The sequence below is a fragment of the Musa acuminata genome, chromosome BXJ1-10, assembly GCF_036884655.1.
Source record: "Musa acuminata AAA Group cultivar baxijiao chromosome BXJ1-10, Cavendish_Baxijiao_AAA, whole genome shotgun sequence".
In the NCBI taxonomy this organism is placed as follows: domain Eukaryota; kingdom Viridiplantae; phylum Streptophyta; class Magnoliopsida; order Zingiberales; family Musaceae; genus Musa; species Musa acuminata.
In genome coordinates, this window is record NC_088336.1 from 31,057,933 (window position 1) to 31,083,252 (window position 25,320).

At 47.0% G+C, this 25,320-nt stretch overlaps 4 protein-coding genes across 8 annotated transcripts; 1 reads left to right on the plus strand and 3 right to left on the minus strand.

Moving 5' to 3' along the window:
* Window positions 1-81: 81 nt before the first annotated feature.
* LOC103969140 (trihelix transcription factor ENAP1-like) lies at window positions 82-4,787 on the minus strand. 2 transcript variants are annotated; one of them, XM_009382596.3, is made up of 2 exons: window positions 3,763-4,787; window positions 82-469 (listed from the first exon to the last, which is right to left on the minus strand). In XM_009382596.3, the coding sequence occupies exon 1, from the start codon at window positions 4,622-4,624 to the stop codon at window positions 3,776-3,778; it is 849 nt and encodes a 282-aa protein (XP_009380871.2). In that variant the 5' UTR covers window positions 4,625-4,787; the 3' UTR covers window positions 82-469; window positions 3,763-3,775. The 2 variants fall into 2 exon arrangements, with proteins under 2 accessions (XP_009380871.2, XP_018675428.2); XM_018819883.2 differs by lacking the exon at window positions 82-469 and adding an exon at window positions 2,840-3,440.
* An 877-nt stretch (window positions 4,788-5,664) lies between these two features.
* Window positions 5,665-9,078, minus strand: LOC103969141 (phospho-2-dehydro-3-deoxyheptonate aldolase 1, chloroplastic). The gene is made up of 5 exons (XM_009382597.3): window positions 8,486-9,078; window positions 8,104-8,381; window positions 7,122-7,398; window positions 6,631-6,876; window positions 5,665-6,158 (listed from the first exon to the last, which is right to left on the minus strand). Exons 1-5 carry the CDS (start codon window positions 8,999-9,001, stop codon window positions 5,877-5,879), a joined length of 1,599 nt encoding a protein of 532 aa, XP_009380872.2. The 5' UTR covers window positions 9,002-9,078; the 3' UTR covers window positions 5,665-5,876.
* A 1,582-nt stretch (window positions 9,079-10,660) lies between these two features.
* LOC135585854 (ABC transporter G family member 1-like) lies at window positions 10,661-13,645 on the minus strand. 4 transcript variants are annotated; one of them, XM_065088076.1, is made up of 8 exons: window positions 12,866-13,644; window positions 12,705-12,784; window positions 12,153-12,617; window positions 11,980-12,066; window positions 11,784-11,909; window positions 11,517-11,708; window positions 11,355-11,441; window positions 10,661-11,272 (listed from the first exon to the last, which is right to left on the minus strand). In XM_065088076.1, exons 1-8 carry the CDS (start codon window positions 13,266-13,268, stop codon window positions 10,670-10,672), a joined length of 2,043 nt encoding a protein of 680 aa, XP_064944148.1. In that variant the 5' UTR covers window positions 13,269-13,644; the 3' UTR covers window positions 10,661-10,669. The 4 variants fall into 4 exon arrangements, with proteins under 4 accessions (XP_064944148.1, XP_064944146.1, XP_064944147.1 ...); XM_065088074.1 differs by having other exon boundaries at window positions 12,153-12,784; window positions 12,866-13,645; XM_065088075.1 differs by having other exon boundaries at window positions 11,517-11,909.
* An 8,553-nt stretch (window positions 13,646-22,198) lies between these two features.
* Window positions 22,199-25,011, plus strand: LOC135596164 (14-3-3 protein 6-like). Its single transcript, XM_065088081.1, has 4 exons — window positions 22,199-22,737; window positions 22,887-23,009; window positions 24,379-24,495; window positions 24,602-25,011. The coding sequence occupies exons 1-4, from the start codon at window positions 22,258-22,260 to the stop codon at window positions 24,650-24,652; spliced, it is 771 nt and encodes a 256-aa protein (XP_064944153.1). The 5' UTR covers window positions 22,199-22,257; the 3' UTR covers window positions 24,653-25,011.
* The last annotated feature ends 309 nt before the right edge of the window (window positions 25,012-25,320 follow it).

A 25,320-nucleotide genomic window follows, 5' to 3' on the forward strand; every position in this document is an offset into this window, starting at 1 on the left:
TAAATTAAATATATATTAACTCTTTATTTAGAATTTTTAGTAAGTCTTTTGGATCTCCTTCTGTCACTCCTCCATCCGGTCTTACAAATAGCATAAAAGCTCCTCTTAAGACAAACCTGTATAACATGTTTTCTTGAATCCAAGATCGCATCAAGGTCAATGTTGGATGCAAAACTCCCGAAGAAGCAGACTGCAGTTGACTTGAGCACTCAATGCAGTTCAAGGACTGATATGAAATCTATAGAACCTGAAGAAATGCACAACTCTGTGGATTGCAGAACATAAGATGCAGCTAACCACTCCCAACACTTTCCGGAAGCTCGATTCTGACGAACAAAAATCTGCATTGGCAATTAAAGAGTCGAAAGACATCGGAATAGAGAAACTCGGGTTTCGGTCATCCTGTTTGTTTGAAGTCCCAACAGAGGTATCGAGAAATCCGAGTTCTGCAGAATTCTATTTTCTTGTGCTGTTGATTTCAGATGAAAACAAATATAGAGTTATCAGGTCAAATGTGGCATATCATTTATGCATGATGTTATCACAGAAAAATTAGAAGCACCAAAAAAACACGCAACACCAAAAATGTGTTCATCCACCAAAAATAGGAGAGGTGGGATGCATATATAAGGCATCGGTATTAAAAGTATACAGACAATGTTAGTCCTGCAAGATGATCTCTTAAAGAACATGAGTGGCTCATAAGACAAATGAAAAATGATCCGAGACAGGATACCCAATTATCATAACAAAGTCAGATGATCTGAAGTATAGAGTTTGTACACATTTAAACACCTGAAATATCAAGAAATATCGAGCCAGATTATTTCCATTCTCCAAGGAGGAAAACAAACATACGCAAAAACTTGTCCCCCCCACCGCCAAGGCAATCCAACCTATCAGAACCTATCATATAGCCTAAGCAAAACTGCATTGCTTTGCAGCCTACTGTCAAACTATCAACAAGAGAAACAGTTTTACATAGAAATCTCCTTGCTAACATGCAAGATGCTAGTCAACTAGACAAAAAAAACCTAGTCCAGTAATTACAAATGTAAACATAATACACTCATTATCAGCCAATTCTTATCCATCGATTGGTCCAGAATTTCATTGATCAAATTATAAGATCATAACTTTTGAATCTGATGACTGATAATAACAGTTTGAAGAACAGGACATTATATATTGTATAACTTGTTCTTGCCTGCCCCATGGTAGATTTCTTCCGTTTGCCGAGTATATTCCTGCTTCCTCAGAACTGAAGTCACTAATTTAAAAGATTCAACTTAAGGCTAAAAACTCACTTTTCTTTAAAGTATTCCAATGAACTTTCAGCAAAGTTACTATGTCTAAAACTTTGGTTACCAGTTAGGAGTGCGCAGATATAAAACAAAAGGATAGTCAATGATTCTAGTCCAAAAAATTCTTTTTTTCACATGATGAATTGTTGGCACCAGTCCTCCATTCTCATCTCTCTAGACTTGCTACGAAAGGAACGGGTAGAGAGTCGTACCATAAGAAAAGCAATGAGGTCAACTTACTCTATCAGGAGAAATTTTAATCAATCAAGCAGGGAAAGGTTATTGGGCTCTCTCTTTGGCTCTAGATCTGCCTTGTTTTTAGTGGTAGAAGTGTAACTCATTCTAATAACAACTCTATCAGGAGAAATTTTAATCAATCAAGCCGGGAAAGGTTATTGGGCTCTCTCTTTGGCTCTAGATCTCTTTGTTTTTAGTGGTAGAAGTGTAACTCATTCTAATAACAACTTAAATAGATCAGGGGCTTTCCAAATTTCTTTTCTACAACCAAATAAGGAAATATATATTTCTTCAAATGGTTAATCCTTTATCCCATCTTTGCAGGATTAGGAAAATGAGACCGACCAGCCTGTAACACGTCTTCTGTACATAACATACTGAGAAACAACACCTTCAACTAAGATAATCACTTAAGTGAGATTTCAGAAATGACACTTCTAAACCATCATTGCATTAAGTTCCCTGTTAAAAAAAAAAAAGGAAATAATCTTTTCTTCGGGAAGAGTACATGTCCTGATAGCAGACAACAAAGCACGTGAAAAGAGGGCTCTATTTTAGCCAAGCAATGTAAAATGCCACACATCTATATTGGTCACCTTGTGCCCAACAGCTCTCATTCTGCATTGTTACCAAAAGAATGAAAAAGACAGTAGAAACAAAAAGAACAATTGAAATATATAGAACGATTTCTTTAGAAAATATTCATATTTTAAGTATTTCCCAAAAGGAACACCCCCCCCCCCCCCCTCTTTTGCCTTCTCCCAAACAGTACCCCTAACTTGAAAAATACCTAAAATGCCCCCTCAAAAGTTTTTCTGCCAAATTTTTTCACCAGTGTTTTTATGGGTTTTCAACTATTACAGTGTTTTCATTTGGCTCCTTTACAGTGTTTTATTGAAACACTGAGGTACTTAAAACATTATTGAAAAACAATGTAAGTAGCATCATATTGTGTCTTTTGATTGTCATTGCTCATATAGTATTATAATACCATATTTTTAGGCATGTAGTTAATTTGATTGAGATTAGGAGTCTATTTAGATCATTTACAGTGTTTTCGAGTAGGTCTTATAATGTTTTTATTGTTGTGGTCTAAGCACTGTAATAGGTAGCAAAATTTTTGAGGGATAATTTGGGGTTTTTTATTAGCAATACTGTTTAGAAAAAAGCAAAATGGGGGTACTGATTGGGAAATACCCAAAATGTGGGTATTTTTTAGGGAAATCGCCCAAATAGATACTGTAATATTGTAATTCAATAAGCTAGGAGCCTGTCATTGGGACAGAATACAACGAAAATAACATAAAGTCACCACTTCTAGAGCATTTTATTCATTGTAATGCATGGACATGAAGAACACAAAAGTGAGGTTCACAACTTTGAAAAATAAAGGTTACTGCAACAATATCATAGCAAAGAAAAAAACAGCATGCTTAATGTTAACTATAAAGGCAAAACAGAACCAAAGAAACAAAAACTTTGATTCTGTTTCTAAGAGCAAAACTTGGTCTACTTGTAATGATCAAGTAAAAGCCTGATACATCTGATAACTAATAGACAATAGCTGTACAGATCTTTCATTATGGACCAGTTTAAATTGACAAGGTGGTTTTGGGTTTAGTGATGGTAAACAATTAAGTTAGAAAGATAAAGCCCACAAATGATTGAATATATAATTACATCGCGTCTTATCCCTTGTTCTCCACTGTTCTGCTTAAGTTATTTCTCCATTACACTTCTCTAACCTTCTGGCGAATAAAATCCTGAAGACAATACTAACTTTTGCATTCCTTGACCAAGAAATCCTCAAAAATCACCATTGTGATAACCCCTCCATCCGATTGCGTGAAGCATGATATTGCAAACAAGTGATCAACAATGTAGGTATCAATGGCTGACCTAAAGTTCCACAGTAAATTATTAAGTGTATGATATTGATGTGCACATGCTAAATGATACTAGCATTAGTAAAGAAGACAGCATCTTTATAAGTGCCCTCAGTGATCAAATCCCTCTGGTGAAACCAGAAAAGCATATATTACCCCATTTCTACAGCTCCATCCTACGGATGTGTATAAAATGAGAAATAAAAGGGAGAAGAAAAAAGCCTTAAGGGCGTCAATAAACAAAATAAAGAGGAAAAAGCCCAATAGCTCGTCAAAATCTGGTCATTTTTAATGGTGAAAGAAACAACAAGGACAAGGGCGTGAGGTTGCATGACCTTTTGTTGCAGCCTATAGATTATGAGACTTCTTGGGCTTCTTGGCCGGTGGGAAAGCACCGGCTATCTTCTCCAGGAGGCACCGCTGTGATTCCATCAGCATCTCCGCTCTCTTCGTCTCCATCTCCATCCAATCCCTCTTCATTTCCCGCATCAGCTCCCTTCTCCTCTTTTCCATCCGCACCAAGCGGTCGCCGAATCCCCTCACCACGGCCGCCATCTGCGACAAGGCCTCCGCTTCACCTGCGCCATCCGCTGCCTCCTCCTCTGATTCATCTTCGTCGTTTTCTTCCTCGTCCTCAGCCACCATCTCAAAACCTCTCCTTTTGGGAGGTACGAGGCTCCTCGCAACCCTAGAGGAATTCCAGCTGGAATCCCGAAGAATCCCGTTGATGCTTCGGGTGTTGTTCCGCTCGTCCTCATCCTCGTCCTCACGGTCGTCGTCCTCGTCCTCGTCCTCGTCGGTGGACTGGGCGGCGGGAGGAGGCGGCGGGGGCCGGAAGGTGATAGGGAGGGGCCCGCGCTCCATGCGCTCCATGCGGTTAAAGAAGGGCCAGGCGGAGGGGACGGGGCGGAGGCGCTCGGCGCGGTAGCGCTTGCGGAGCTTCTCGACTTTGTGACGACACTGGGTGCCATTCTTCGATGGCTCGTCGAGACCGCAGCGTCCGGCAACTGCGGCGGCGACGTCCTCCCACTGCCGGGCCTTGAGCTGGCCGCGCTTCAGAGCGTACCACCGCTCCTCGTAGGCGTCGATCAGGTGAGCGGTCTCGATGTGGGACCAGGGCTGGCCGGGGGCGGACTTCCGCGACGCCAGCGCCGGATGGCCGGGGCGGCGCTCCGCCGATCCGGCGGCGGTGGCCATTGTTTCGGCGGCGTGGAGAGGGATGGGCTGGAGAAGATTAGGGTTACAATTTAGGGGGGAGGGAGTCGGTGTTGTGACATGGGGTGGGGAAATAGGAAGACGTTGGGGAGCGAGTCGGGCGGTGCTCGAGGGGCGGTGGCGATGGTGGGGGATAAGGCTTGGGTGGGCCTGGGAAGTTGAATGGCGCACCGGCCCGATTTTTTACTTTGGACCGGACCGATCGAGTGGGGTATAAAGAGACGCTCTGTGAAGACACTTCGAATATTTGCTTGTAAAAATCCTGCAGCTAATTATATATTATCCTATATGCTCCTATTAATATCATAATTTTTATATTTAAAAAATTATATTATAATTTTTATAGTTTTGAAAGTAAAATAAATAATTTTATTTATTATAACGTCAGTTGCATCGACGAAAAATATAACACGTGATATCATAAACTGAATTGACATGAAAGTAATGAACAAAAAATAATTTAAACATCTCTTTTATTTTCAGAGATATTAAAATTATTTTTTTACAAAATCATTGGAACATAATAGATGTTGAAATTATCTTTTTATTCATCGTTTTCGTATTTGATTGACGATGTTAAAATAAATAAAATTATTTATTTAATTTTTAAAAGTATAAGGATCTTAATATAAATTTTTTAAGTATAAGAATCACAAGAAATAATATATAATTAGCTTACTTTTTTAATATAATTTGTTTGTAAAAATTAAAGACATCTTTTTAAGATTAAACAAACTTAATGATTAATTGTGAAAAAAATGAATAAAATAGGGAGGACAATAGGATCAGACAAAATAAAATTATTTTTTCAGGATCTTTTCGTTGAGTTTATTGAGTTAGATGCAGAGATGATCTCATTCATGGAGAAGAGAAATGACAAGAGGAGAGAGCAAGATAACATTAGAGCAGACAGCCAGAGAGACAATAGACAGACTAAACTGCCTTTAGAGGCCAAACTGAGAACAGCTCCAACTGAAAAGAATTTCAGACAATCAATCAACATTCAGCTTCTCCTTTCAGAATTTGTCAAACAGATTTTTATAATTTATTTTTCAATCCTCATGCCAAGAACAAACAATTATCTTTGGCGTACATAGGTAGCACAAATAGTAGAGAAGAACCACAAGATAACACTGTTATGAAGCTCATATCCGATTACCCAGAGCACAAACACATCCGGAAAGAAACGAATAATTCTGGACCTTCCAGCATTATTTTGTGATGCTAGTCTCCTTCAAAGACCCAGGGTGGGCAAGGAATTGAGCTGACCGAAGGATGTGGATGCGATCCTTCTCTTTCTTAGCCGCTCGGCGATGATGAAGGCCAGCTCAAGAGACTGGGAGGCATTGAGCCTGGGGTCACAGTGGGTGTGGTAGCGTGAAGACAGGTCATCGAATGTGACGGTCCGCGATCCACCGATGCACTCTGTCACGTTCTGGCCGGTCATCTCCAGGTGCACACCCCCTGGATGGCTTCCTTCTTGCTCATGGACGTCAAAGAATGCTCGAACCTCAGCCTAAGGAATGGGTAAAACTTTGATTAGTGCTACTGAAAGCAATGAGCACCCAAAATAATGCAGCTACAGCTGTTGAAAATGATCCAAGACACTCTTATTTTATACATCACAGGCCCCACTAACATTGCACATTGAATGAAGATTGGACTCACCAACTACTCTTATGACTTTTCATCAAACTATAAAAAAAGAAAGCAGTTCAGTAGGCAATAGAAAATTGGACTTGATAAGCACTTGACCCTTTAACCCAACTTAATCCCAACTATTATCGCAGAGCAGAGGATGTATTGGAGATTGGCATGACAAAGCAGTTGATCTTTCTCATTTATGTTCAACTTTCAATAAAATGAGTATATCAAGTTTTTGGTGCATCCATTTTATGTGTAGCCCAAGGAACATGAACATTCCTGACTAAAAGGATTGGCATTATCACAAGTGGGGAATAGAATAGAAGGAGATAAAGAAAATATACCAGAATTGAGTCGAAAGGTCGAGTCTTGAGACCACAAGGGGCTTTGATGGTATTCCCGTGCATCGGATCACTGACCCAGGTTACAATATGTCCAGCTCCCCGGACTGCCCGAATCAGATGAGGGAGTTTCACTCTCATCTTATCTGCCCCCATCCTTGCTATAATGGTGATCCTCCCTGGCTTGTTTTGAGGGTTTAAGATATCAATCAGCTTCACAAGCTCCTTGGGGTCCATCTTGTCACTCACCTATATCAATTGAACAATCGATCATGAGCTAGATATGTAAAATATGATCCTGGCATTCAAAAGTTTGAGCTTTTGTAACTCTTTTTTGAGCTTTACTAGTAGCAAAACAATCCAGTTGCCGCACAAGAACATGGATTTTAACTTTCCAACAGATGAATGTTTGACTGGTGTCATCGATCTGAAATGCACTGGAGAGAATGGACTCCTCATCTATAACGAGAAGATCAAATAAATATTATTCTTACCTTGATGCCAAGAGGGTTGGCAACGCCACGAAGAAACTCGACATGAGCACCATCAAGTTGGCGTGTCCGCTCTCCGACCCAGAGGAAATGGGCAGAGCAATCATAGTAGAGGCCAGAGGTAGAGTCCTCACGAGTGAGAGATTGCTCATAGGGGAGGAGCAGGCACTCATGGGAGGTCCAGAACTCAGTGGTGGTCATGATAGGATGGTCCATGGTAAGCCCAGCAGCAGCCATGAACCCCAGGGCCTCGTCCACCCGGTGGGCCAGCTCCTGGTACCTGTTAGTGACATAACAACAACTTCAGCTCCAACCAGACTAAATCCACCAAAGAAGAGTTGGTGATATTATACAATTGATCAGTAGACTTCTCGAAGATTTGTTTTCCGCCCAAAGAAAGTGGAAATAATCAAAGGATTGACCGACTTCTATGTGATAGATGAGAGAAAGATGAACGAAATTGTCATGAAAAAGAAGAAAGCATTTTATATATATAAACGTGAATACATGTCCATTCATTCGATCGATACACACAAGAAAAAAAAATGCAATAGACAATTCTACATCAAAGTATGCAACAATCAAATTTAACATTTTTGTCTAAATTTCTAATACTCTAAAAAAGGTCCAAGAAGAGAAAAGGTAATAGATGGAATCAACAAAAAGTACATAAAAGATCAAGCTTTATAACAAGGAAAACATAGTAAAAGTTCCTCTGGAATAATTTGTCAAAAGTCCAAATGGGAAGACACTGAAAAAAGGAACAAAGTACAAGCATGTGTATATACATCAAAAATATCAAATCTACAGGAGGCAGCATAACCAAAGAAAAAAAAGCAGATCATAAATCGAACGATTTAGTCAAAATTCGTGAGAAATTTGTTCATATACCATGGAAAATTGAGATTTGTTTCTCAACAGAACGAGCAAAAATACAGCAGCATAGCCATAAATTGATGAGAAAAAGTGTTCGATGGTCGCGTACCTGTCTCCCTGCTCACTGTGCTCGGTGAAGTCCAGGTTCCACTGCGTGACGCGCTGCATAGCGGCGTAGCCACCTGTGGCGAATGCGCGGAGCAGGTTGAGAGTCGCCGCCGCCTGGCAGTAGGCACGGATCATCCTCTGCGGGTCGGGAATCCGCGACTTCTCGTCGAACGCGTCGCCGTTGATGTTGTCCCCTCTGTAGCTAGGCAGCTTCACCCCATCCTTCTCCTCAAACGGATCCGACCTCGGCTTCGCGAACTGCCCCGCCATTCTCCCCACCTATCGAATGAAATCAAACAAAAACCCCCAGATCGAGATCTTTATTTCAGTCACCAGATCTGGCGAGATCGGAGGCGATCTTAAAGGTAGGATCTTGATGTTACCTTGACGACGGGCATCTGTCCACCAAACATGAGGACGGCGCCCATCTGGAGGAGGATTCGGAAGGTGTCCCGAATGTTGTTGGCGTTGAACTCCTTGAAGCTCTCGGCGCAATCGCCCCCTTGGAGGAGGAACGCCTTGCCGAGCGCGGCGTCGGCGAGGCGCTCCTCTAGGTGGCGGGCCTCGCCGGCGAACACGATCGGGGGGAAGTTCTCGATCGTCCGCAGCACCGAATCCAGCTCCGCCTTGTCCGGGTACTCCGGCTGCTGGAGCGCCTTCTTGGCCTTCCAACTTTCCACCGACCACTTCCCCGGCTTCGCCTCCGCTATCGGCGCCGGTTCCTTGATCTTGATCGGGTTCTTAGCAGGCTCAGCGGCGTGAACAGCGGAGATGGGGCGAGCGAAGGCCCTTCTCCGGCCGGCTCGGACAAGAGACGGTAGGTAAGCCTGGGCGGCATCGGAGGAACAGGGAAGGGGCTGGTGTCGGGGGAGGAGGGAGGTGTTGCTCGCAAGGGCCATGGCTCTACTTCTCTATCCCCGGCTCGAATGAGAGGCTTAGAGAGAGAAGAGTTTAGGTTAGAGCAACACTTCCTAAGGAGCGAGGAAGAGAGCGGTAGATTTATAGCCCGCGAAAGGGCGCGGGGTTGGTGCGAGATGGAGCCGATCAGAAGTCGCAGTAGGGCATTTTGGGAACTTCGCAAAAAGTCTCAATTAACATGAGCTAATTTATAAACTTTAACACATTTACGTCGATTTCTACCTGTTCATTAATTGGAAAATCTTCGCCGGGACCCTATGTAGTTCCAATCACCAGATTGGTAGAATTAGGTAAGCGACCACTGCTCAAGAGTCAGTCTGATCTGTTAATTGACATTCTGCAAAATAATTAAGTAACCTGTTTTGTGACTGGAGATTGAAGCGGGGCCCACGTGATGGTAGGATCATTTAGTGGAAATTTGAAGTCGACTGGAAAAGCTAATCAACTTAAATGACGCATTTGCCCCGGTTAAGAAGCCCAACCATTGGTCATAAAAAAAAGGCCAAAAAACCTATCCTGGTACCACCCAGCATACACGTACCGATTTTGCCGCGACCCCTTCTGTCTCCACTTCGAAAGCGCCGTGGGCCCCAGCGAGCTCGCATAGTGACGGACCGCAAAGCGTTCCGTGGGTGGGTGGAGGCGGCGATGAGGGTAGGTAAGGACACGCGCACAGCACGTGCTGATTGACCGCAAGGTGGGTACGGGTCTGTGTTGGCGTAAGAAAAAGCCACGTTGTCTCCCCCAACGTAGGCGTGGCGTGCTTGCCATGGCACTGAACGGTGGTTGGTGGCTGACCTGACTCGGTGCACCTTGCCGAACACATTCCACCAAGTTGGACCAATCAAAAATAACAATCACATGATAAATCAAACATCCCAAATTATGATTGGAGAGATTTAGAGGATGGTCATCTATACGATTCAGCGAATCAGCCATAATGGTGGGGGAGTCTCAAGTCTTAGTCAAGCTTAACATGGTCTTAATTGAACAACAAAGACTCACTTTGGAGAATTATTAGAAAAATAGACCCTGATATGATTTTTATTTTAATTTCATACAAACACCAAAAAAATCTATGATATATATTGATTTCTTTGTTCCTAAAAAAATAATAAAATGAAAATAACCCCATGTGTGATGACCAGCCAGCATTAAAGAATGGTGGACCAATTCATGTGGAATCAGGTTTACCAAAGTCCCACCTACCACATATCAACATTATTTCACCTACTGAGTGGTGGATCAACAGCCACATCTAATGACTCTAATGCCTGTCAGGTGTATTTCTATCATTTGTGAACCTATACACAAAATATTGGGTGCGAATTAAATCATGAAATGATATTCTTGAACGTTTTGATGATGGATACACGAAATTGACGTACAACTCATATGCAACAAAATCCCTTCATGTGAATTGCGTGGAGGCAGCTACATAATTGTAGTGCACGTGACGTGTACGAGCTTAAAAGATTCAATCAGTGCATATGGCATACCAATAATGCGTCGACAGTTGAATTATTCATGTGGCCCCTCATGCATGCCACGTGTATCAGAATATTCTCTTCATTTGATCACTTGTTTTTCGTTTTTCCCGTTATTATTTTGTTTGTTGTTCGACCATTTATGGAGATGGGTTTTGAAGGTCAAGCCATGGATTTGACCGTCTCCAGAATCTTCAGGGTGACTAAGAACATTAACCTGTAGAGCACAACCATGCCAAGCAAGATGGCAAGATCGATCCACTTGGAGTAGCCCATCTCGACTTGCCAAATGTCTCTCAAGATCTCTTCTCCGGTGACGGTGGGCGGCCCTCTGGCTTGCTCATTGGGAAAGGTCAACCCCAAGAACTCGTTCTTGTAGAACCCCTGGTTGGCGTACTTGTGGAAGGCAACGTAGTACATGGGGTAGCGCCACACCGGGCCGGGCAGGTCGCGGGGCAGCCGGAAGAAGCCCCCGTTGAGCATCATTACCCCTTGGATTCCTGCTCCGGTAATAATGCCCATGAGGAAGTCCGGGACGACGCTCGCCACCATCATCATCAGCCCCTCCACCAGCATCATGCACATGAACAGCACGAGAGCGAAGTAGATGAAGTGGTCCGCCCCCCTCTGCAGGCCGACCAAGTAGTAGGCCATGGCCCCTGGGATCACGGAGATGAGAGCCAAGTACGGGGTGGCGGAGAGCGTGTTCGCAACGGTGAAGGCAGTCACGCCGTAGTGCCCGTTCAGTCTTTCTCTTCCAAAGATCTTGTTTGAATCCCAAAAGAACCAAGTGTGAGCACTGTGATCTCAAGGCTGAGTGGTTTGTGGAGGAAGGATTTGAACAAACCTTCATGTCTTCTACGAAAGAGGGGAAGCCTCCAATTGCCATGAATGTTAGGAAAGCAGCTGTGAACATGAGCATGGACCCTCTCGCCTGCAACATGTACGAGGGAATGACCATGAGAGCTTATTAGGTTCTTAAACACGCTTGTCGACGAGTGGACATTACTTGAATCGAGCCAAAACCGTGGCCAACATCAAAGTAAATTGTGCCCACGCAGAGGCAAAGCGCGATGTAGATGGCAAATCGCCGCCAGTAGTAGCCCAAGTCCCTGTACATGTTCACGAAGGATCGTCTCGTGAGCACAAGCGTTTGAACGAGGAAGCTCGCTTGGTTCCTCCTCTTCACCGAGGCTCCTCCCTGCAAGCAAAAGCCATGGAGATCACATGCTCTGCAAATCGGACATGAACCAGGTTTAATCAACATCTCGATTACCAAATCATGTATCCCTGCTATTTCTCGTGTGACACGCTGCAGGGTATCCGAAGAGCTGTAAGACTTCACGAGGATCTCGATTGCTTCGGCAGTGCTGGTTCTTGACTCAGGATCTTGTTCGAGATCCTGTGGGGATCTTATTTTGTCATGGAGGAAAAATGGCAGATGAAAGGAAGAGGGAAAATATGGCACTGACCGTGTCGAAATCTTTGTTGATCGTCCTAAGATAGTGATCGGAAGGATTTGTCAGCGGAGGACAGGGGAAGGCGTGCACAGCAAAGAACTGGAACAACAAACTTCGATGTTACATCACTGATTTGTTCGCTTTAAGCTCACGAACTCGACATTGAACCGGCTTGCTGATGCTACCTCATTAGCAGTGGAAGCTGGGCCGAAGAAGACGGTCTCGCCGTAGGCCAGGAGGCAGAGGCCATGGAAGAGGTCGAACACCTCGCAGCTCGGCTGGTGAACGGCCGCCACCACCGTCATAATCTCGCGTCGAGCGAGCCTCGCGATGCGGCTCATGACATGGTACGACGCAGCGCTATCGAGCCCGCTCGTGGGCTCGTCGAGGTACAGCAGCTGAGGGCGCGTCAGGAGCTCGATGCAGATGCTGACTCTCCTCTTCTGGCCGCCGCTGATGCCCTTGAAGGCCCATCCTCCGATTCTCGTGTCCCCGGCGTCTTCCAGCCCCATCTCCCGCATCGTCGCCTCCGCTCTCTCCCTCTTCTCGGACCTCGTCATGGAGTCCGGCAGCTGCAGCTGCGCGGAGTAGTACACGGCCTCTCGTACCGTTAGCGTGGTCATGAGCACATCTTCTTGGGTGACATAAGCCTGAGGGAGGAACAGCACTTCACCGGAATGGTCTAAGAACTGAGATGGAAGAACAAAGAACATAAGGCTTCGATTAAAGCTCTGTACCGAGGCCCCGAAGGCGAGTTTCTGCTTCTGGGCATTGATCAAGATTTCTCCTTTTTGACTCACTCCAGATCCCAATCGTCCTGCAAGTTGATTTCGCATACGAATTAGATGCAAATACGCTAAATCTAAGAATCAATCAGCAACAAGAATCTATAAGTTACCTGCTAATGCATCGAGAAGGGTGGACTTGCCGCAACCGGAAGGTCCCATTATGGCCAAGACCTCGCCAGGACGGGCGTACCCAGTGATCCCACGAAGGATCGAAGCACGCCTCCCTTTGCGATCCGACGCCGATACCCACAGATCTTCCCAGGTGAGGAAAACGCCTTGTTTGCTCTTGCCGGCGTCACGGAAAACCCCGTGGCCCACAAGGCTTCCGTTTCCTACCTCCTCTGTTACGTGCTGGACGTCGTGACGAGGACTCCGGTTCACCAGAGGTGGTGGAGTGGGAATGTCACCGAACGGAAAGATGACAACGTCGCCGCCGGAGCCATCGTCGGTGGCTCGCGGCCGGCCTGGGCTTGGACTTGGAGTCCATCTGGGCACGCTCGAAGGGGAAGCCATGAAAGCTCAACAACTAACCGTGAGGCAGTGCGGTGGTGACAGACGCTGAAACCAATAAATAGCCATGAACGCTGCATGGTCTCTACGTCGGAATGCTTCTACCCGAACCCGAAATTTCAACGTCAGTTAAAAGTAGTAATGGCGGCTGGAGTCGGCAAGCACGGATCCATCGTTTTCCCACGGCGCTTAGGATCGAGCAAGTGGTGGTATGGAGGAGGAAGAGGGGGGACGTAGTCAACCTACGTTAATGGCGGTCCGAGTGAGAACATGAGCTGCATGAGGTCCGCTTCGATCAAGAATGTTGTCGAGGTAGAAGAAGCACTTGAACCTGATTTTTAATTCGGAAGACAGCACAGCGTTGCTCGCCAAATGAGTCGCAAGTCAAAATTGGAATTGATATCTTCGGATTCCCCTCGCACGTTACCACTTTGTTAATATCACATCTCTTTTTTTCTGTGAACACAGATCATCATCATCATCTCAATTATATAGGTATAGCAGATCAATAATTGTAGCTCTAAGGTTGCTATACATTTGAAGCATTTAGTTTTTGTTTATATTTGTGATGGATTTGGTCAAATTCGATCGTCGTGATCTCAACATATTGAATTTTAACTCACATGCTTCGAATAAGATGCGTCGATATTGGTTGTCGGGCTGCAACGAGGCTTAATCGAGGTGGGTTGTTGTGAGATGTTGACATGAGATCCCATGTAAGATTAATCATTGGTAAGACTATTGAACAATAAGAGGGCATCCTTTGCGTAAATAGAATGAATGCTTCCTTTTATTATCTCAGATGGTATTTATCATTTTCGGATGGTAAATCGATATTTTTGAAAATCGAAATCGATAATTCTGAAACCAACCTCAAACATATCTATAAATTTCATTAGGATCGACCAACTTAGCGTGTAGAGAGTGAGAGGTGCTCAAGATAATTATAGACGACTACAATACGAGGAAGGCCTACAACAATAAAAGTGGTGGTAAATATAGTTATAAACATTATCTGGGAGCGAGAAGAGGGGAAGGCATCGATGAAAGTCAAGATGATGGCAAAGAGAAACTATAAGGCGAAGAAGCTAAACGAGAAGGACTATGAGAAAGTAAAGTGGTAGAATGGTGAGAATTAGATGGCATCGTAAGATTAAGCGAAGGAAGGAAGAAGAGGGCATAGCCACGGAGAAAGAGAGCATAAAAAAAAAGGGTAATTTGTGACGAAAAATGAGGAGGAAGAGAGACTAGCATAATCTCGAGAGTGAAAAGAACAAGAAAGAGAAGAATAAAAGAGAGAAAAAAGAGTCATCTAAATTTGAACTAAGGCTACAAAATTCAAATCTACCATATTAACCACTACACCAAAAACTTTGAGCCACCCCTTTTTTTCTTCTTTTTTTTTTTCAATTGATTCAAAATCAACGATTCTGATTCCCCCTTTTTTTTTTCTTCAATTGATTCAAAATCAACGATTATGATTCCCTCTCTTGTTTTTTTTTCAATTGATTCAAAATCAATGGTTCTCATTCTATGGGAGGAATCATAACCAAACCTTCTATCGATTTTGGTTTAGTTTAGAATTATGAAACTCTTTATTGATTTGACATTTGACTGGTTTATTGAGAAAAGATTAAATATAGAGTACTAACTCTATAGAAGCGATAAATAGTATAATCTTCTTCCTTTTTTTTTTTTCTTTTTATGTGAATTAAATAAAATATAATTTAACACAATCAAATTAGTGATAAAATACTAAGAAAATTATGAGATAAGATTTTTTTTAAAAAAAACTACTAGCAAACCAAATCAAGCCTCTTATTATAAAATAATATTATTACAAAGTTGTTGTGAACCAACTTGAAGATGTCAAATATCATATGAAAATGAGTTTCAAAAAATTAGAAAGAAAATTTGAACACAAAAAGAATCTTCAACATCTATACCGATCGATTCAAAGAGTATTATTATATTTAGATCAACATATCAAAAACTCATGGTAATCGTTGAATCTTTTCTCTTCTCAAATGAAAGCCTTTTTCTTGTTTTTGTTCTATGTGCGACAAGACAACAATTTGACCATTGAACTCTATCTGGTTTCTCTCTTTCTGTCAAGCAAAAGGCAAGTGTTACGATAAGTAACTTTTTTAGCCGTGGCCTCGGGGCCGTCGCGGCTTGGTTCGGGTCTGGAAGGCGGTGATCTCCGTGGGGGCGCTCCTCGAGGTCTCCCGGCGGTCGAGCTCGGTGGTTCGGGTCGGGAGGTCGGTTCGGCAGGTCGGGTCGGCGGTTCGGGTCGGCGGTTCGGGTCGGCGGCTCGGGTCGGGAGGCAGCTCCGTCGCAGCTTCGGGAAGAGGCGACACCGTCTCGCACCTGCACACAGGTCGGGCCGGGAGCTCGGCCCGACCCCTCCGACGATCAAGTTAGAGAAAGATGTGGAGGGGATTGTGGATGAGGCAGAAGAAGAGCCTCTGAGTGTTTTGTGTTTGAGTGAGTTCCTCCCCTTTTGCTTAGGACTCAGGGGTATTTATAGAGGAGGTTTGATGTTACCGCTGGGGTTGCATGGGAGGCCGAGCTGCTGCAGGGTATGGAGAGCCTCGGGCAGTGTGTCGCTCAGGGGGTTGCGTGGGAGACCGGGGGATCGCAGGGTATGGGCGAGCTTCAACCGTTACCCGCTTCTGTCTCGTCCGACTGTGCTGCCATTTTTCGTCATATCATATGCCCCCCCCGAAAGGAGCTATGCGTCGGTTCTTGCATGCAGGGGGGTCCGATGCATGGCTTTTTACTTCAGGTGGGCTGGTCATGCATATCCGAGGCGTATGACGTAGGCGGGCTAGCCGCGCGGACGTGTCTCGTGCAACATGGGGCCGAGGTGCGCAACTCAGTCAGGAAGCCGAGCAGGGTTAGACTCGGGGCCGATGGAGCCAGTGAGGGCTGAGGAGCACAGCGTAGGCGGGGTGACCGCGCAGATGTGGTCTCGGGATGGCGTAGAGCCGAAGAGCCGAGGAGCACGACGCAGGCGGGCTGGCCGCGCAGGCGTGGTCTCGGGTGGCGTAAAGCCAAAGAGCCGAGGAGCACGACACGGGCGGACTGGCCGCGCAGGCGTGGTCTCGGGTGGCGTAAAGCCGAAGAGCCGAGGAGCACGACGCGGGCGGGCTGGCTGGCCGCGCAGGCGTGGTCTCGGGTGGCGTAAAGCCGAAGAGCCGAGGAGCACGACGCGGGCGGGCTGGCCGCGCAGGCGTGGTCTCGGGTGGCGTAAAGCCGAAGAGCCGAGGAGCATGACGCAGGCGGGCTGGCCGCGCAAGCGTGGTCTCGGGTGGCGTAAAGCCGAAGAGCCGAGGAGCACGACGCAGGCGGGCTGGCCGCGCAAGCGTGGTCTCGGGTGGCGTAAAGCCGAAGAGCCGAGGAGCACGACGCAGGCGGGCTGGCCGCGCAAGCGTGGTCTCGGGTGGCGTAAAGCCGAAGAGCCGAGGAGCACGTCGCGGGCGGGCTGGCCGCGCAGGCGTGGTCTTGGGTGGTACGGAGCCCAAGGGGGTGTCCTCGAGCATTAAGCGACCGAGGAGGCCTCGGGCATTATGCGACCGAGGTGGCGGCCTCGGGCATTACGCGACCGAGGTGGTGGCCTCGGCAAGCATGGAGCCGAGGCACTCGGCGCAGGCAGGCTGCGGCCGAGGGATGTGACCCAGGTGGGCAAGGTAGTGGATATGGCCGAGGAGTTCGGCGCGGGCAGGCTGGCCGTGCAGACGTGTCTCGGGGTTTATGGAGCCGAGGGGCACGACGCGGGCGTACTGGCGGCACTGGTCTGTCTCGGGAACATGGAGCCAAGGAGCACGACGCAGGCGGCTGGCGGCGCAGGTGTGGTCTCGGGCATTACGCGGCCGAGGAGCACGACGTAGGCGGGCAGACCGCGCTGGCGTGGTCGCAAGGGCCATGCGACCGAGTAGCACGACGCAGGCGGGCAGGACGCGAGGACAAGGACTCGGGCACCATGCGGCCGAGGTACACGATAGAGGCGGACAGGCCGTGCCGAGGTAGATCTCGGCAGTGATTGGCCGAGGTGCTCGGTGCAGGCAGGCTGCGACCGAGGGACACCGCTCAGGCGGGCAGGCCGCGCTGGGGTGGGATTTCGGCAGAGAGTTGCCGAGGTGCTCGGTGCAGCCAGGCTGCGACCGAGGTGGTGGGCTCGGCAAGCATGGAGCCGAGGCGTTCGGCGCAGGCAAGCCGCGGCCGAGGGGCGTGGACCAGGTGGATAGGGCCGTGGAGTTCGGCACGGGCAGGCTGGCCGTGCTGACGTGTCTCGGGGTTTATGGAGCCGAGGGGCACGACGCGGGCGTACCGGCGGCACTGGTCTGTCTCGGGGACATGGAGCCAAGGAGCACGACGCAGGCGGCTGGCGGCGCAGGTGTGGTCTCGGGCATTACGCGACCGAGGAGCACAACGCAGGCGGGCAGACCGCGCAGGCGTGGTCGCAAGGGCCATGCGACCGAGTAGCACGACGCAGGCGGGCAGGACGCGAGGACGTGGACTCGGGCACCATGCGACCGAGGTACACGATAGAGGCGGACAGGCCACGCCGAGGTAGATCTCGGCAGCGATTGGCCGAGGTGCTCGGTGCAGGCAGGCTGCGACCGAGGGACACCGCTCAGGCGGGCAAGCCGCGCTGAGGTGGGATTTCGGCAGAGAGTTGCCGAGGTGCTCGGTGCAGGCAGGCTGCGACCGAGGTACACCGCTCAGGGGGGCAGGCCGCGCTGAGGTAGGCTCGGCGCAGGCAAGCTGCGACCGAGGGGCGAGACCCTGGTCGGTAAGTCGCCCTGAGACAGATTCGGCAGTGAATATGGCCGAGTAGCTCGGCGCAGGCAGGCTGGCCGCGCATGGGGCCGAGGAGCCGAGGCAGCGGGCTGCTTGCTGCGCATGATGCCGAGTGGCCAAGGCAGCGTGTTGCTCGCTGCGCAAGGGGCCGAGGAGCCGAGGCAGCGGGCTGCTTCGTCAGCCGAGCAGTTGAGGCGGGCGGCCACGCATGGGACCGAGGGGTCGATGCAGCGTGCTGGCTGCAGCGTGTTGGCTGCGCACGGGGCCGAGGGGCCGAGGCAGCGTGTTGGCTGCGCACGGGGCCGAGGGGCCGAGGCAGCGTGTTGGCTGCGCATGAGGCCGAGGAGCCGAGGCAGCGCGCTGCTCGCTGCGCAAGGGGCCGAGGAGCCGAGGCAGCGTGCAGCGTGCTAGCTGCAGCGTGTTGGCTGCGCATGAGGCCGAGGGGCCGAGGCAGCGGGCTGCTTGCTGCGCATGCCGAGGGGCCAAGGCAGCGTGCTAGCTGCAGCGTGTTGGCTGCGCATGAGGCCGAGTGGCCAAGGCAGCGAGGCTGCTTGCTGGCTGTGCACGAGGCCGAGGAGCCGAGGCAGCGAGACAACAAGGCAGTAAGGCAGCGTGCTGGCTGCGCATGAGGCCGAGTGGCCGAGGGCCGAGGGGCCGAGGCTGCGCATGAGGTCGAGTGGCCGAGGGCCGATGGGCCGAGGCTGCGCATGAGGCCTAAGAGCCGAGGCAGCGAGGCAGCAAGGCAGCGTGCTACTTGCTGCGCATGAGGCCGAGTGGCCGAGGCAGCGAGGCAGCAAGGCAGTGTGCTGGTTGCGCATGAGGCCGAGTGACCGAGGCAGCGAGGCTGCTTGCTGGCTGCGCACGAGGCCGAGGAGCCGAGGCAGCGAGGCAGCAAAGCAGTAAAGCAGCGTGCTGGCTGCGCATGAGGCCGAGTGGCCGAGGCAGCGTGTTGGCTGCGCATGAGGCCGAGGCAGCAGCGTGTTGGCTGCGCATGAGGCCGAGTGGCCGAGTGGCCGAGGCAGCGCAGTGCTTGCTGCGCAAGGGGCCGAGTGGCCGAGTGGCCGAGGTGCTCGGGGCCGAGCCGCGCGCGCGGGACCGAGGGGACGAGGCGCGCGGGCTCGCCGCGCGCGTGGGGCCGAGTGGCCGAGACGCGCTGGCTGGTCGCGCGCGTGGGGCCGAGGGGACGAGGCGCGCTGGCTCGCCGCGCGCGTGGGGCCGAGTGGCCGAGACGCGCTGGCTGGTCGCGCGCGCGGGGTCGAAGCGCTCGGGCTGGCCGCGCGCGTGGGGTCGACGCGGGCGAGACCAGCCCCAGAAGTCGCTGCTGCTGGTGCAGGTCGGCTGCAGCGGAGCAACCAAGGAGAAAGCTAACGTACCGTCATTTCGGGCCCTCCTTCTAGCGCCATTATGTTACGATAAGTAACTTTTTTAGCCGTGGCCTCGGGGCCGTCGCGGCTTGGTTCGGGTCCGGAAGGCGGTGATCTCCGTGGGGGCGCTCCTCGAGGTCTCCCGGCGGCCGAGCTCGGTGGTTCGGGTCGGGAGGTCGGTTCGGCAGGTCGGGTCGGCGGTTCGGGTCGGCGGCTCGGGTCGGGAGGCAGCTCCGTCGCAGCTTCGGGAAGAGGCGACACCGTCTCGCACCTGCACACAGGTCGGGCCGGGAGCTCGGCCCGACCCCTCCGACGATCAAGTTAGAGAAAGATGTGGAGGGGATTGTGGATGAGGCAGAAGAAGAGCCTCCGAGTGTTTTGTGTCTGAGTGAGTTCCTCCCCTTTTGCTTAGGACTCAGGGGTATTTATAGAGGAGGTTTGATGTTACCGCTGGGGTTGCATGGGAGGCCGAGCTGCTGCAGGGTATGGAGAGCCTCGGGCAGTGTGTCGCTCAGGGGGTTGCGTGGGAGACCGGGGGATCGCAGGGTATGGGCGAGCTTCAATCGTTACCCGCTTCTGTCTCGTCCGACTGTGCTGCCATTTTTTGTCATATCAGCAAGTATTCAAGGAACACATAGAAGCTCTATAATCGTGATCATCTATTTTATTTTTCTCATCTAACTCATATAAAATTAAAATTAAAATTTTTAATTACTCAAGTCATGGTTGCACCACCAAACTTTGATTCCAGGTTTTAGTGATTGGTGTAAAATATCTATATCCTATATATATATATATATATATATATATATATATATATATATATATATATATATATATATATATATATATATATATGTATGTATATAAACCATCAAACACCATATGAAAGAAATCATTGTTAGGGGATTGGTAGAAATCAATTCCTAAGGACATGCAAAGTCAGAGTACGTACCCATTGTTGACTGCCAAACAAAGAAACAAAAAAAAAAAAAAGGAGAGGCCATCAACTTGAAATTGAAATTAAAGTAGCACCAACTCTTTTGGACTTTTTTTGGCTCTTTAGACGACTATTTAGAACAGGAGATTATGCGTGCTTGTTGAGTTCATGTCGCCATTCATATTTCTTTGGAGTGGTTGGAGTGCCATCTTAAATAGGGATGTGACGTATAATGTGAATGTTGGCATCTAAGACTAACAACTGATCGTTCCACAAATGTTCATTAATCATCGATGTCAATTACAAGAGTTTCCATGCAATACCGGACTTAGCTTTCAAGAATTCCTTCGTCCATTAAATAATGAAGACAAGTTCGAGCTTGCTCCGATGGCAAAGATTTGCATTCGATGATCTAATTCACCGAGATCGTCCGGCAGGTTAGATACAAAGATCAATCTCCTTCCTTTCGTTGACGTTGATATGCTCTATATCGGTGTTGAGTGGGGTTTATGATTTGATATTAATCATATTAGAAAGAATGTTGAGATCTCTATATAGAGATCTCATATATTAGAGATAGTATGTTGACCCATACGAGTTAGTTGACGCTAGTTTGTAGAGTATAAGCCATCTTTCCGAGGAGTCGACAGTGGTCACATACGATCGATGTCTCGTCGCAGATATAAAAGTCAATTCTCTTACCAATGAGAGTACTTTGAACACCCAATTTTCTCTTATTTTAGCTTATTCTATCTTAAGCTTTGGATGGGTCGAGTCGAGAAATCCTCCTCCCGACCTTGACTTGAGTGTAAGATTTCAGCAACGAAGCCCATAGCGTAACTCGACCTGATGCCCGCTTCTTTCACTCGAGCTTCTGCGTGAAGGTTCCCTATTAAATTCCATTACGTAAAAGTTCCCTAACAAATTCCATTGCAGATACGATAGGCAATCAAATTGGATATTAATATCTTCATATCATCAGTATTTTTTATTATATTATTATTTTATCTAAAAGCTTAAGCCGAATAAAGCATGATTTATGATGTTATATTTTTAACAAAAAAAAAATCAAAATTTAGAATCAAATACAATATCTATGATTTTATCTCAAATCTATTAAAATATATCTAAACAAGTTCAAGGCAACTAAAATACCCAAAAACTTATTTGATACCAAAAAAATAGAATATATTCATTCTTTTCCATTGCAATTTTAAAGATCGAATAGGATATTAATGTGATAAATAGTAGTTTTGATTCTTGATTTCGGAACTACAAAACTTGTTTGAAAAAAATCAATACAATATCTAGAAAAATGAACATCGAAAACCATAAGATTACAGCGTTTCATATCTCAATTAACCTTTTCTTTAATTAAATAAATTACATATATCCGTCGGTCTGCGTCAGTTTTTATTAACGTAAAAATACTCCGCTGTTTCTTCTCACCCGAATAATCTACCTGGCATTTGATCGAAGGTGGCGACGGCTCGCGTGCGTGTCACTCATGGGGGCCCCACATGCCAGTCTCACCTGCAATTGTCACCGGCGTTGATTAATTCTATTAAAGTCCCTCTTAATAATTGAGCACAATATTAGAAGAAATTAATTTAAATGAAATTCTTCCGTTACCAATTCATCATGCCCGATTTTAGTACCAATGATCCACATCGTCAATATCTTACGAACAGCAAACTTACGAAGTTATCTCTGCACGTTTGGAACGGGTATTGTCTTGGGTCCGGTTCTACGTGTCCAAAGAAATGCTGCTAGTTTAAACACCCTCGTTGGCTTCCTCTCTTTTTATACATTGCCCTCTTTTGTTCGCTCAAGTCCATTTCAGATTTCCAACTCCTTTCCGGCGGGCGACGGTGACTTCGGTATGGCGTCGGCAAGAGAGGCGAACGTGTACATGGCGAAGCTGGCGGAGCAAGCGGAGCGGTACGAGGAGATGGTGGAGTTCATGGAGAAGGTCGCCGGCGCGGCGGCTGCGGGCGAGGAGCTCACGGTGGAGGAGCGCAACCTCCTCTCCGTCGCCTACAAGAACGTCATCGGCGCCCGCCGTGCCTCGTGGCGGATCGTCTCATCCATCGAGCAGAAGGAGGAGGGCCGCGGCAATCACGACCACGTCGACGCCATCCGCGCCTACCGTGGCCGGATCGAGGCCGAGCTGTCCTCCATCTGTGCTGGGATACTCCGCCTTCTCGAAGACCGGCTCATCCCTGCCGCTGCTGCTGCGGACTCCAAGGTCTTCTACCTCAAGATGAAGGGCGACTACCATCGCTACCTCGCCGAGTTCACGACCGGATCCGAACGCAAGGACGCTGCCGAGAACACCCTCGCTGCCTACAAGGCCGCTCAGGTTCCATTCGTTCTCCCTATGTCTCGGTCCCATCGATTTCATATTCTGTTGGAGCAAATTGGGGTAGATCTGCAGCGTAGATAACTTCATCAGCTAGCATTAGGGTTTGAAGCTTTGACTTGGATCAAGCCGATGAATTGATCTCGCAGGACATTTCGTTGGCGGAGTTGCCACCAACACATCCGATCAGGCTGGGGTTAGCATTGAACTTCTCAGTGTTCTACTATGAGATCTTGAATTCACCAGACAGAGCTTGCTCTCTTGCAAAGCAGGTGAGCCAATGAGGTCCTTTTTGCTTCTTATTTTTGTTGCATCAATAATTTTGACGCCTTAAGTGCATAAATTTGCATCACATAGATGGATTTGTTGCATTATCTTGTAGCTCTACATTTGGGTTTTGATCTGCGGGGTTTGATTGGTTTCATGGTGGTCAAGTATGTAAAACATCTTGGAAATTCTTTGGGATTTGTGACAAGTTAATAGTTTTACTGCTTTCTAATATTTGTGTTCTTATTTCTGAAACTCATAATAATTAAGAACATGATCTAATTGAGAATTTGAAAAAAAAAAAAATTATGATTGGTCACATTTACGAGATGAAAATTTAAGGATGCCTGATAGGCTGAGTGAGTAGATGATGTTTAAATTCACTTGCTTATCCATAGTTTTCCTCGTTGGGTTTGAAACCTTGTTGAATTGAGGAAGTATTCTTCATAGGTAGTTTAAGTTATTCCAAACTTCAAGCCGATATATCTGCTTGATCTTTTTTATTATCTCTTCCTTTCATAGCAACAGATGCTATTACCGTCACATGTCATTCCTGGTCATCCAGGCCCCTATAGAATAATGATCCATAATGTTTTCCTGGCAGTTTGCATTAATAGATCGTCTCCCTTCTCTTTCACAGTCATTGCCTGTATTAGCTTTTATTTTTCAGAACATGTCCCTTTTCTTAGCTCTTCATTTTCAGTGGCATCCTGCCCCATCCCCATTGGAATTTTACCATGTTGTACTCTAGCTTTCTTGTTGTTGAAGCTCTCTCCATCAAACTGGTCATTTATACCACACTTCCAACTCTCGTGGTACCTACAGAACAAGTTCATAAACTATGGCTTATTCTAAGGTGTGTTGCTCTTTCTTTTTTTCTCTGACTTTACTTATTTTCATGAGATGCATTTTCAGTTGGGACATTTTGACTTGTCGCTGGTGGTGTTTAGCATTTTTTTATAAGGTAAAACAATATATTTTTCTCCTATTTTCAGCATTCTCTTTGGAGAATGGCTGTGTAAGGTCTTCCTAGTGTGAGTGTGTCAGTTTTTTGTGCATCTTATACTTTTTGTATTAGCAGATGTCTATGTTTTGAGTTTGAATGAAACTTCTGACAAATTGGTCTCTTCATGTTATCTTTGACCCTGTGTCTCGTTCTGAGCTGATTGTTCTTCCGTCTTTGTTGACAATTTTTGAAGGTAATCTTATTTTGAAATACAGAAGACTCCAATGATCACGATTTGTGTTTCGAACAATCGAGTGTTTCCTGTTGCCCCCTCTCACATTATTAAACATATGTGTAAAGGCCTAGATGATCAATTGCTATGACTTTCATGGTCGTTTGGGCATTGAATCTGTGTCATCATCTTTTAGGCTTTTGATGAAGCAATTGCAGAGCTAGATACTCTTGGAGAGGAATCGTACAAGGACAGCACTTTGATTATGCAGCTTCTACGTGACAACCTTACTTTGTGGACCTCAGATATGCAGGTTTTTTGTTTGCTTTAACGAACATTTCCCAAGTTCATCTAAATGACATTTCATTTTCAGATTTGACCACATCACAGATAACATATTGCTACTTGTTTAATCGTAGGATGATGGCATGGACGAGATCAAAGAAGCAAGCAAGCTTGACGACGAGTAGTAGCTGAAAAGGATCGGCCATAGCTGCTGCTTGTGTTATTTTAAGGTGTTTCAGCTTGCAAATCGACTAGGTTTGTGGCACCTTGTGCTATTTTCTTTTTCTTTGTTTTCTTTTGCTCGGGGTTTTTTCTACATCCTTCTTCCGCCTGTTTCCTTTTTCCTGTTTCTTAGTTCTCGTTTATCAGTATGTCTTGTTTGCTGCAGCTGTGTTTGCATTTGGGTAGTGCTTATAGACGGACAATGTTTGGGATTTAAGTTCCTTTATTTTATGGGACGACACCATGAGTACATTCTGTATGCAATGTCAAAACCCACTCTGGGTTTTCAGATCCATGAAACAGTCATGGATCTGTTGATGCCTTCTGTTGGTCACTTTGTTTTGCCACTTCTTGTGGGGTATGTTCATGCGGAATGTCTGCCATGTAGTGATGTAAAGAATGTTCCTTGTTCGTAAATCATGTTGCTTGCTTGCTGAAGAAGGTGATAGGTCAGTTTATCAGGTAAAATAAAATAAATGATGTTAAGAATGTTCCTCTGAAAAGGAGAGTCTCTCCCACAAACCTTGACATTGTGGGATAACTCTACATGATTCTGGACTCGAATATTGAAGAAACGAAATCATCGATGCCAATGTCTGGAAGAAGATGCTGTGCTAGAAATCCCACACTC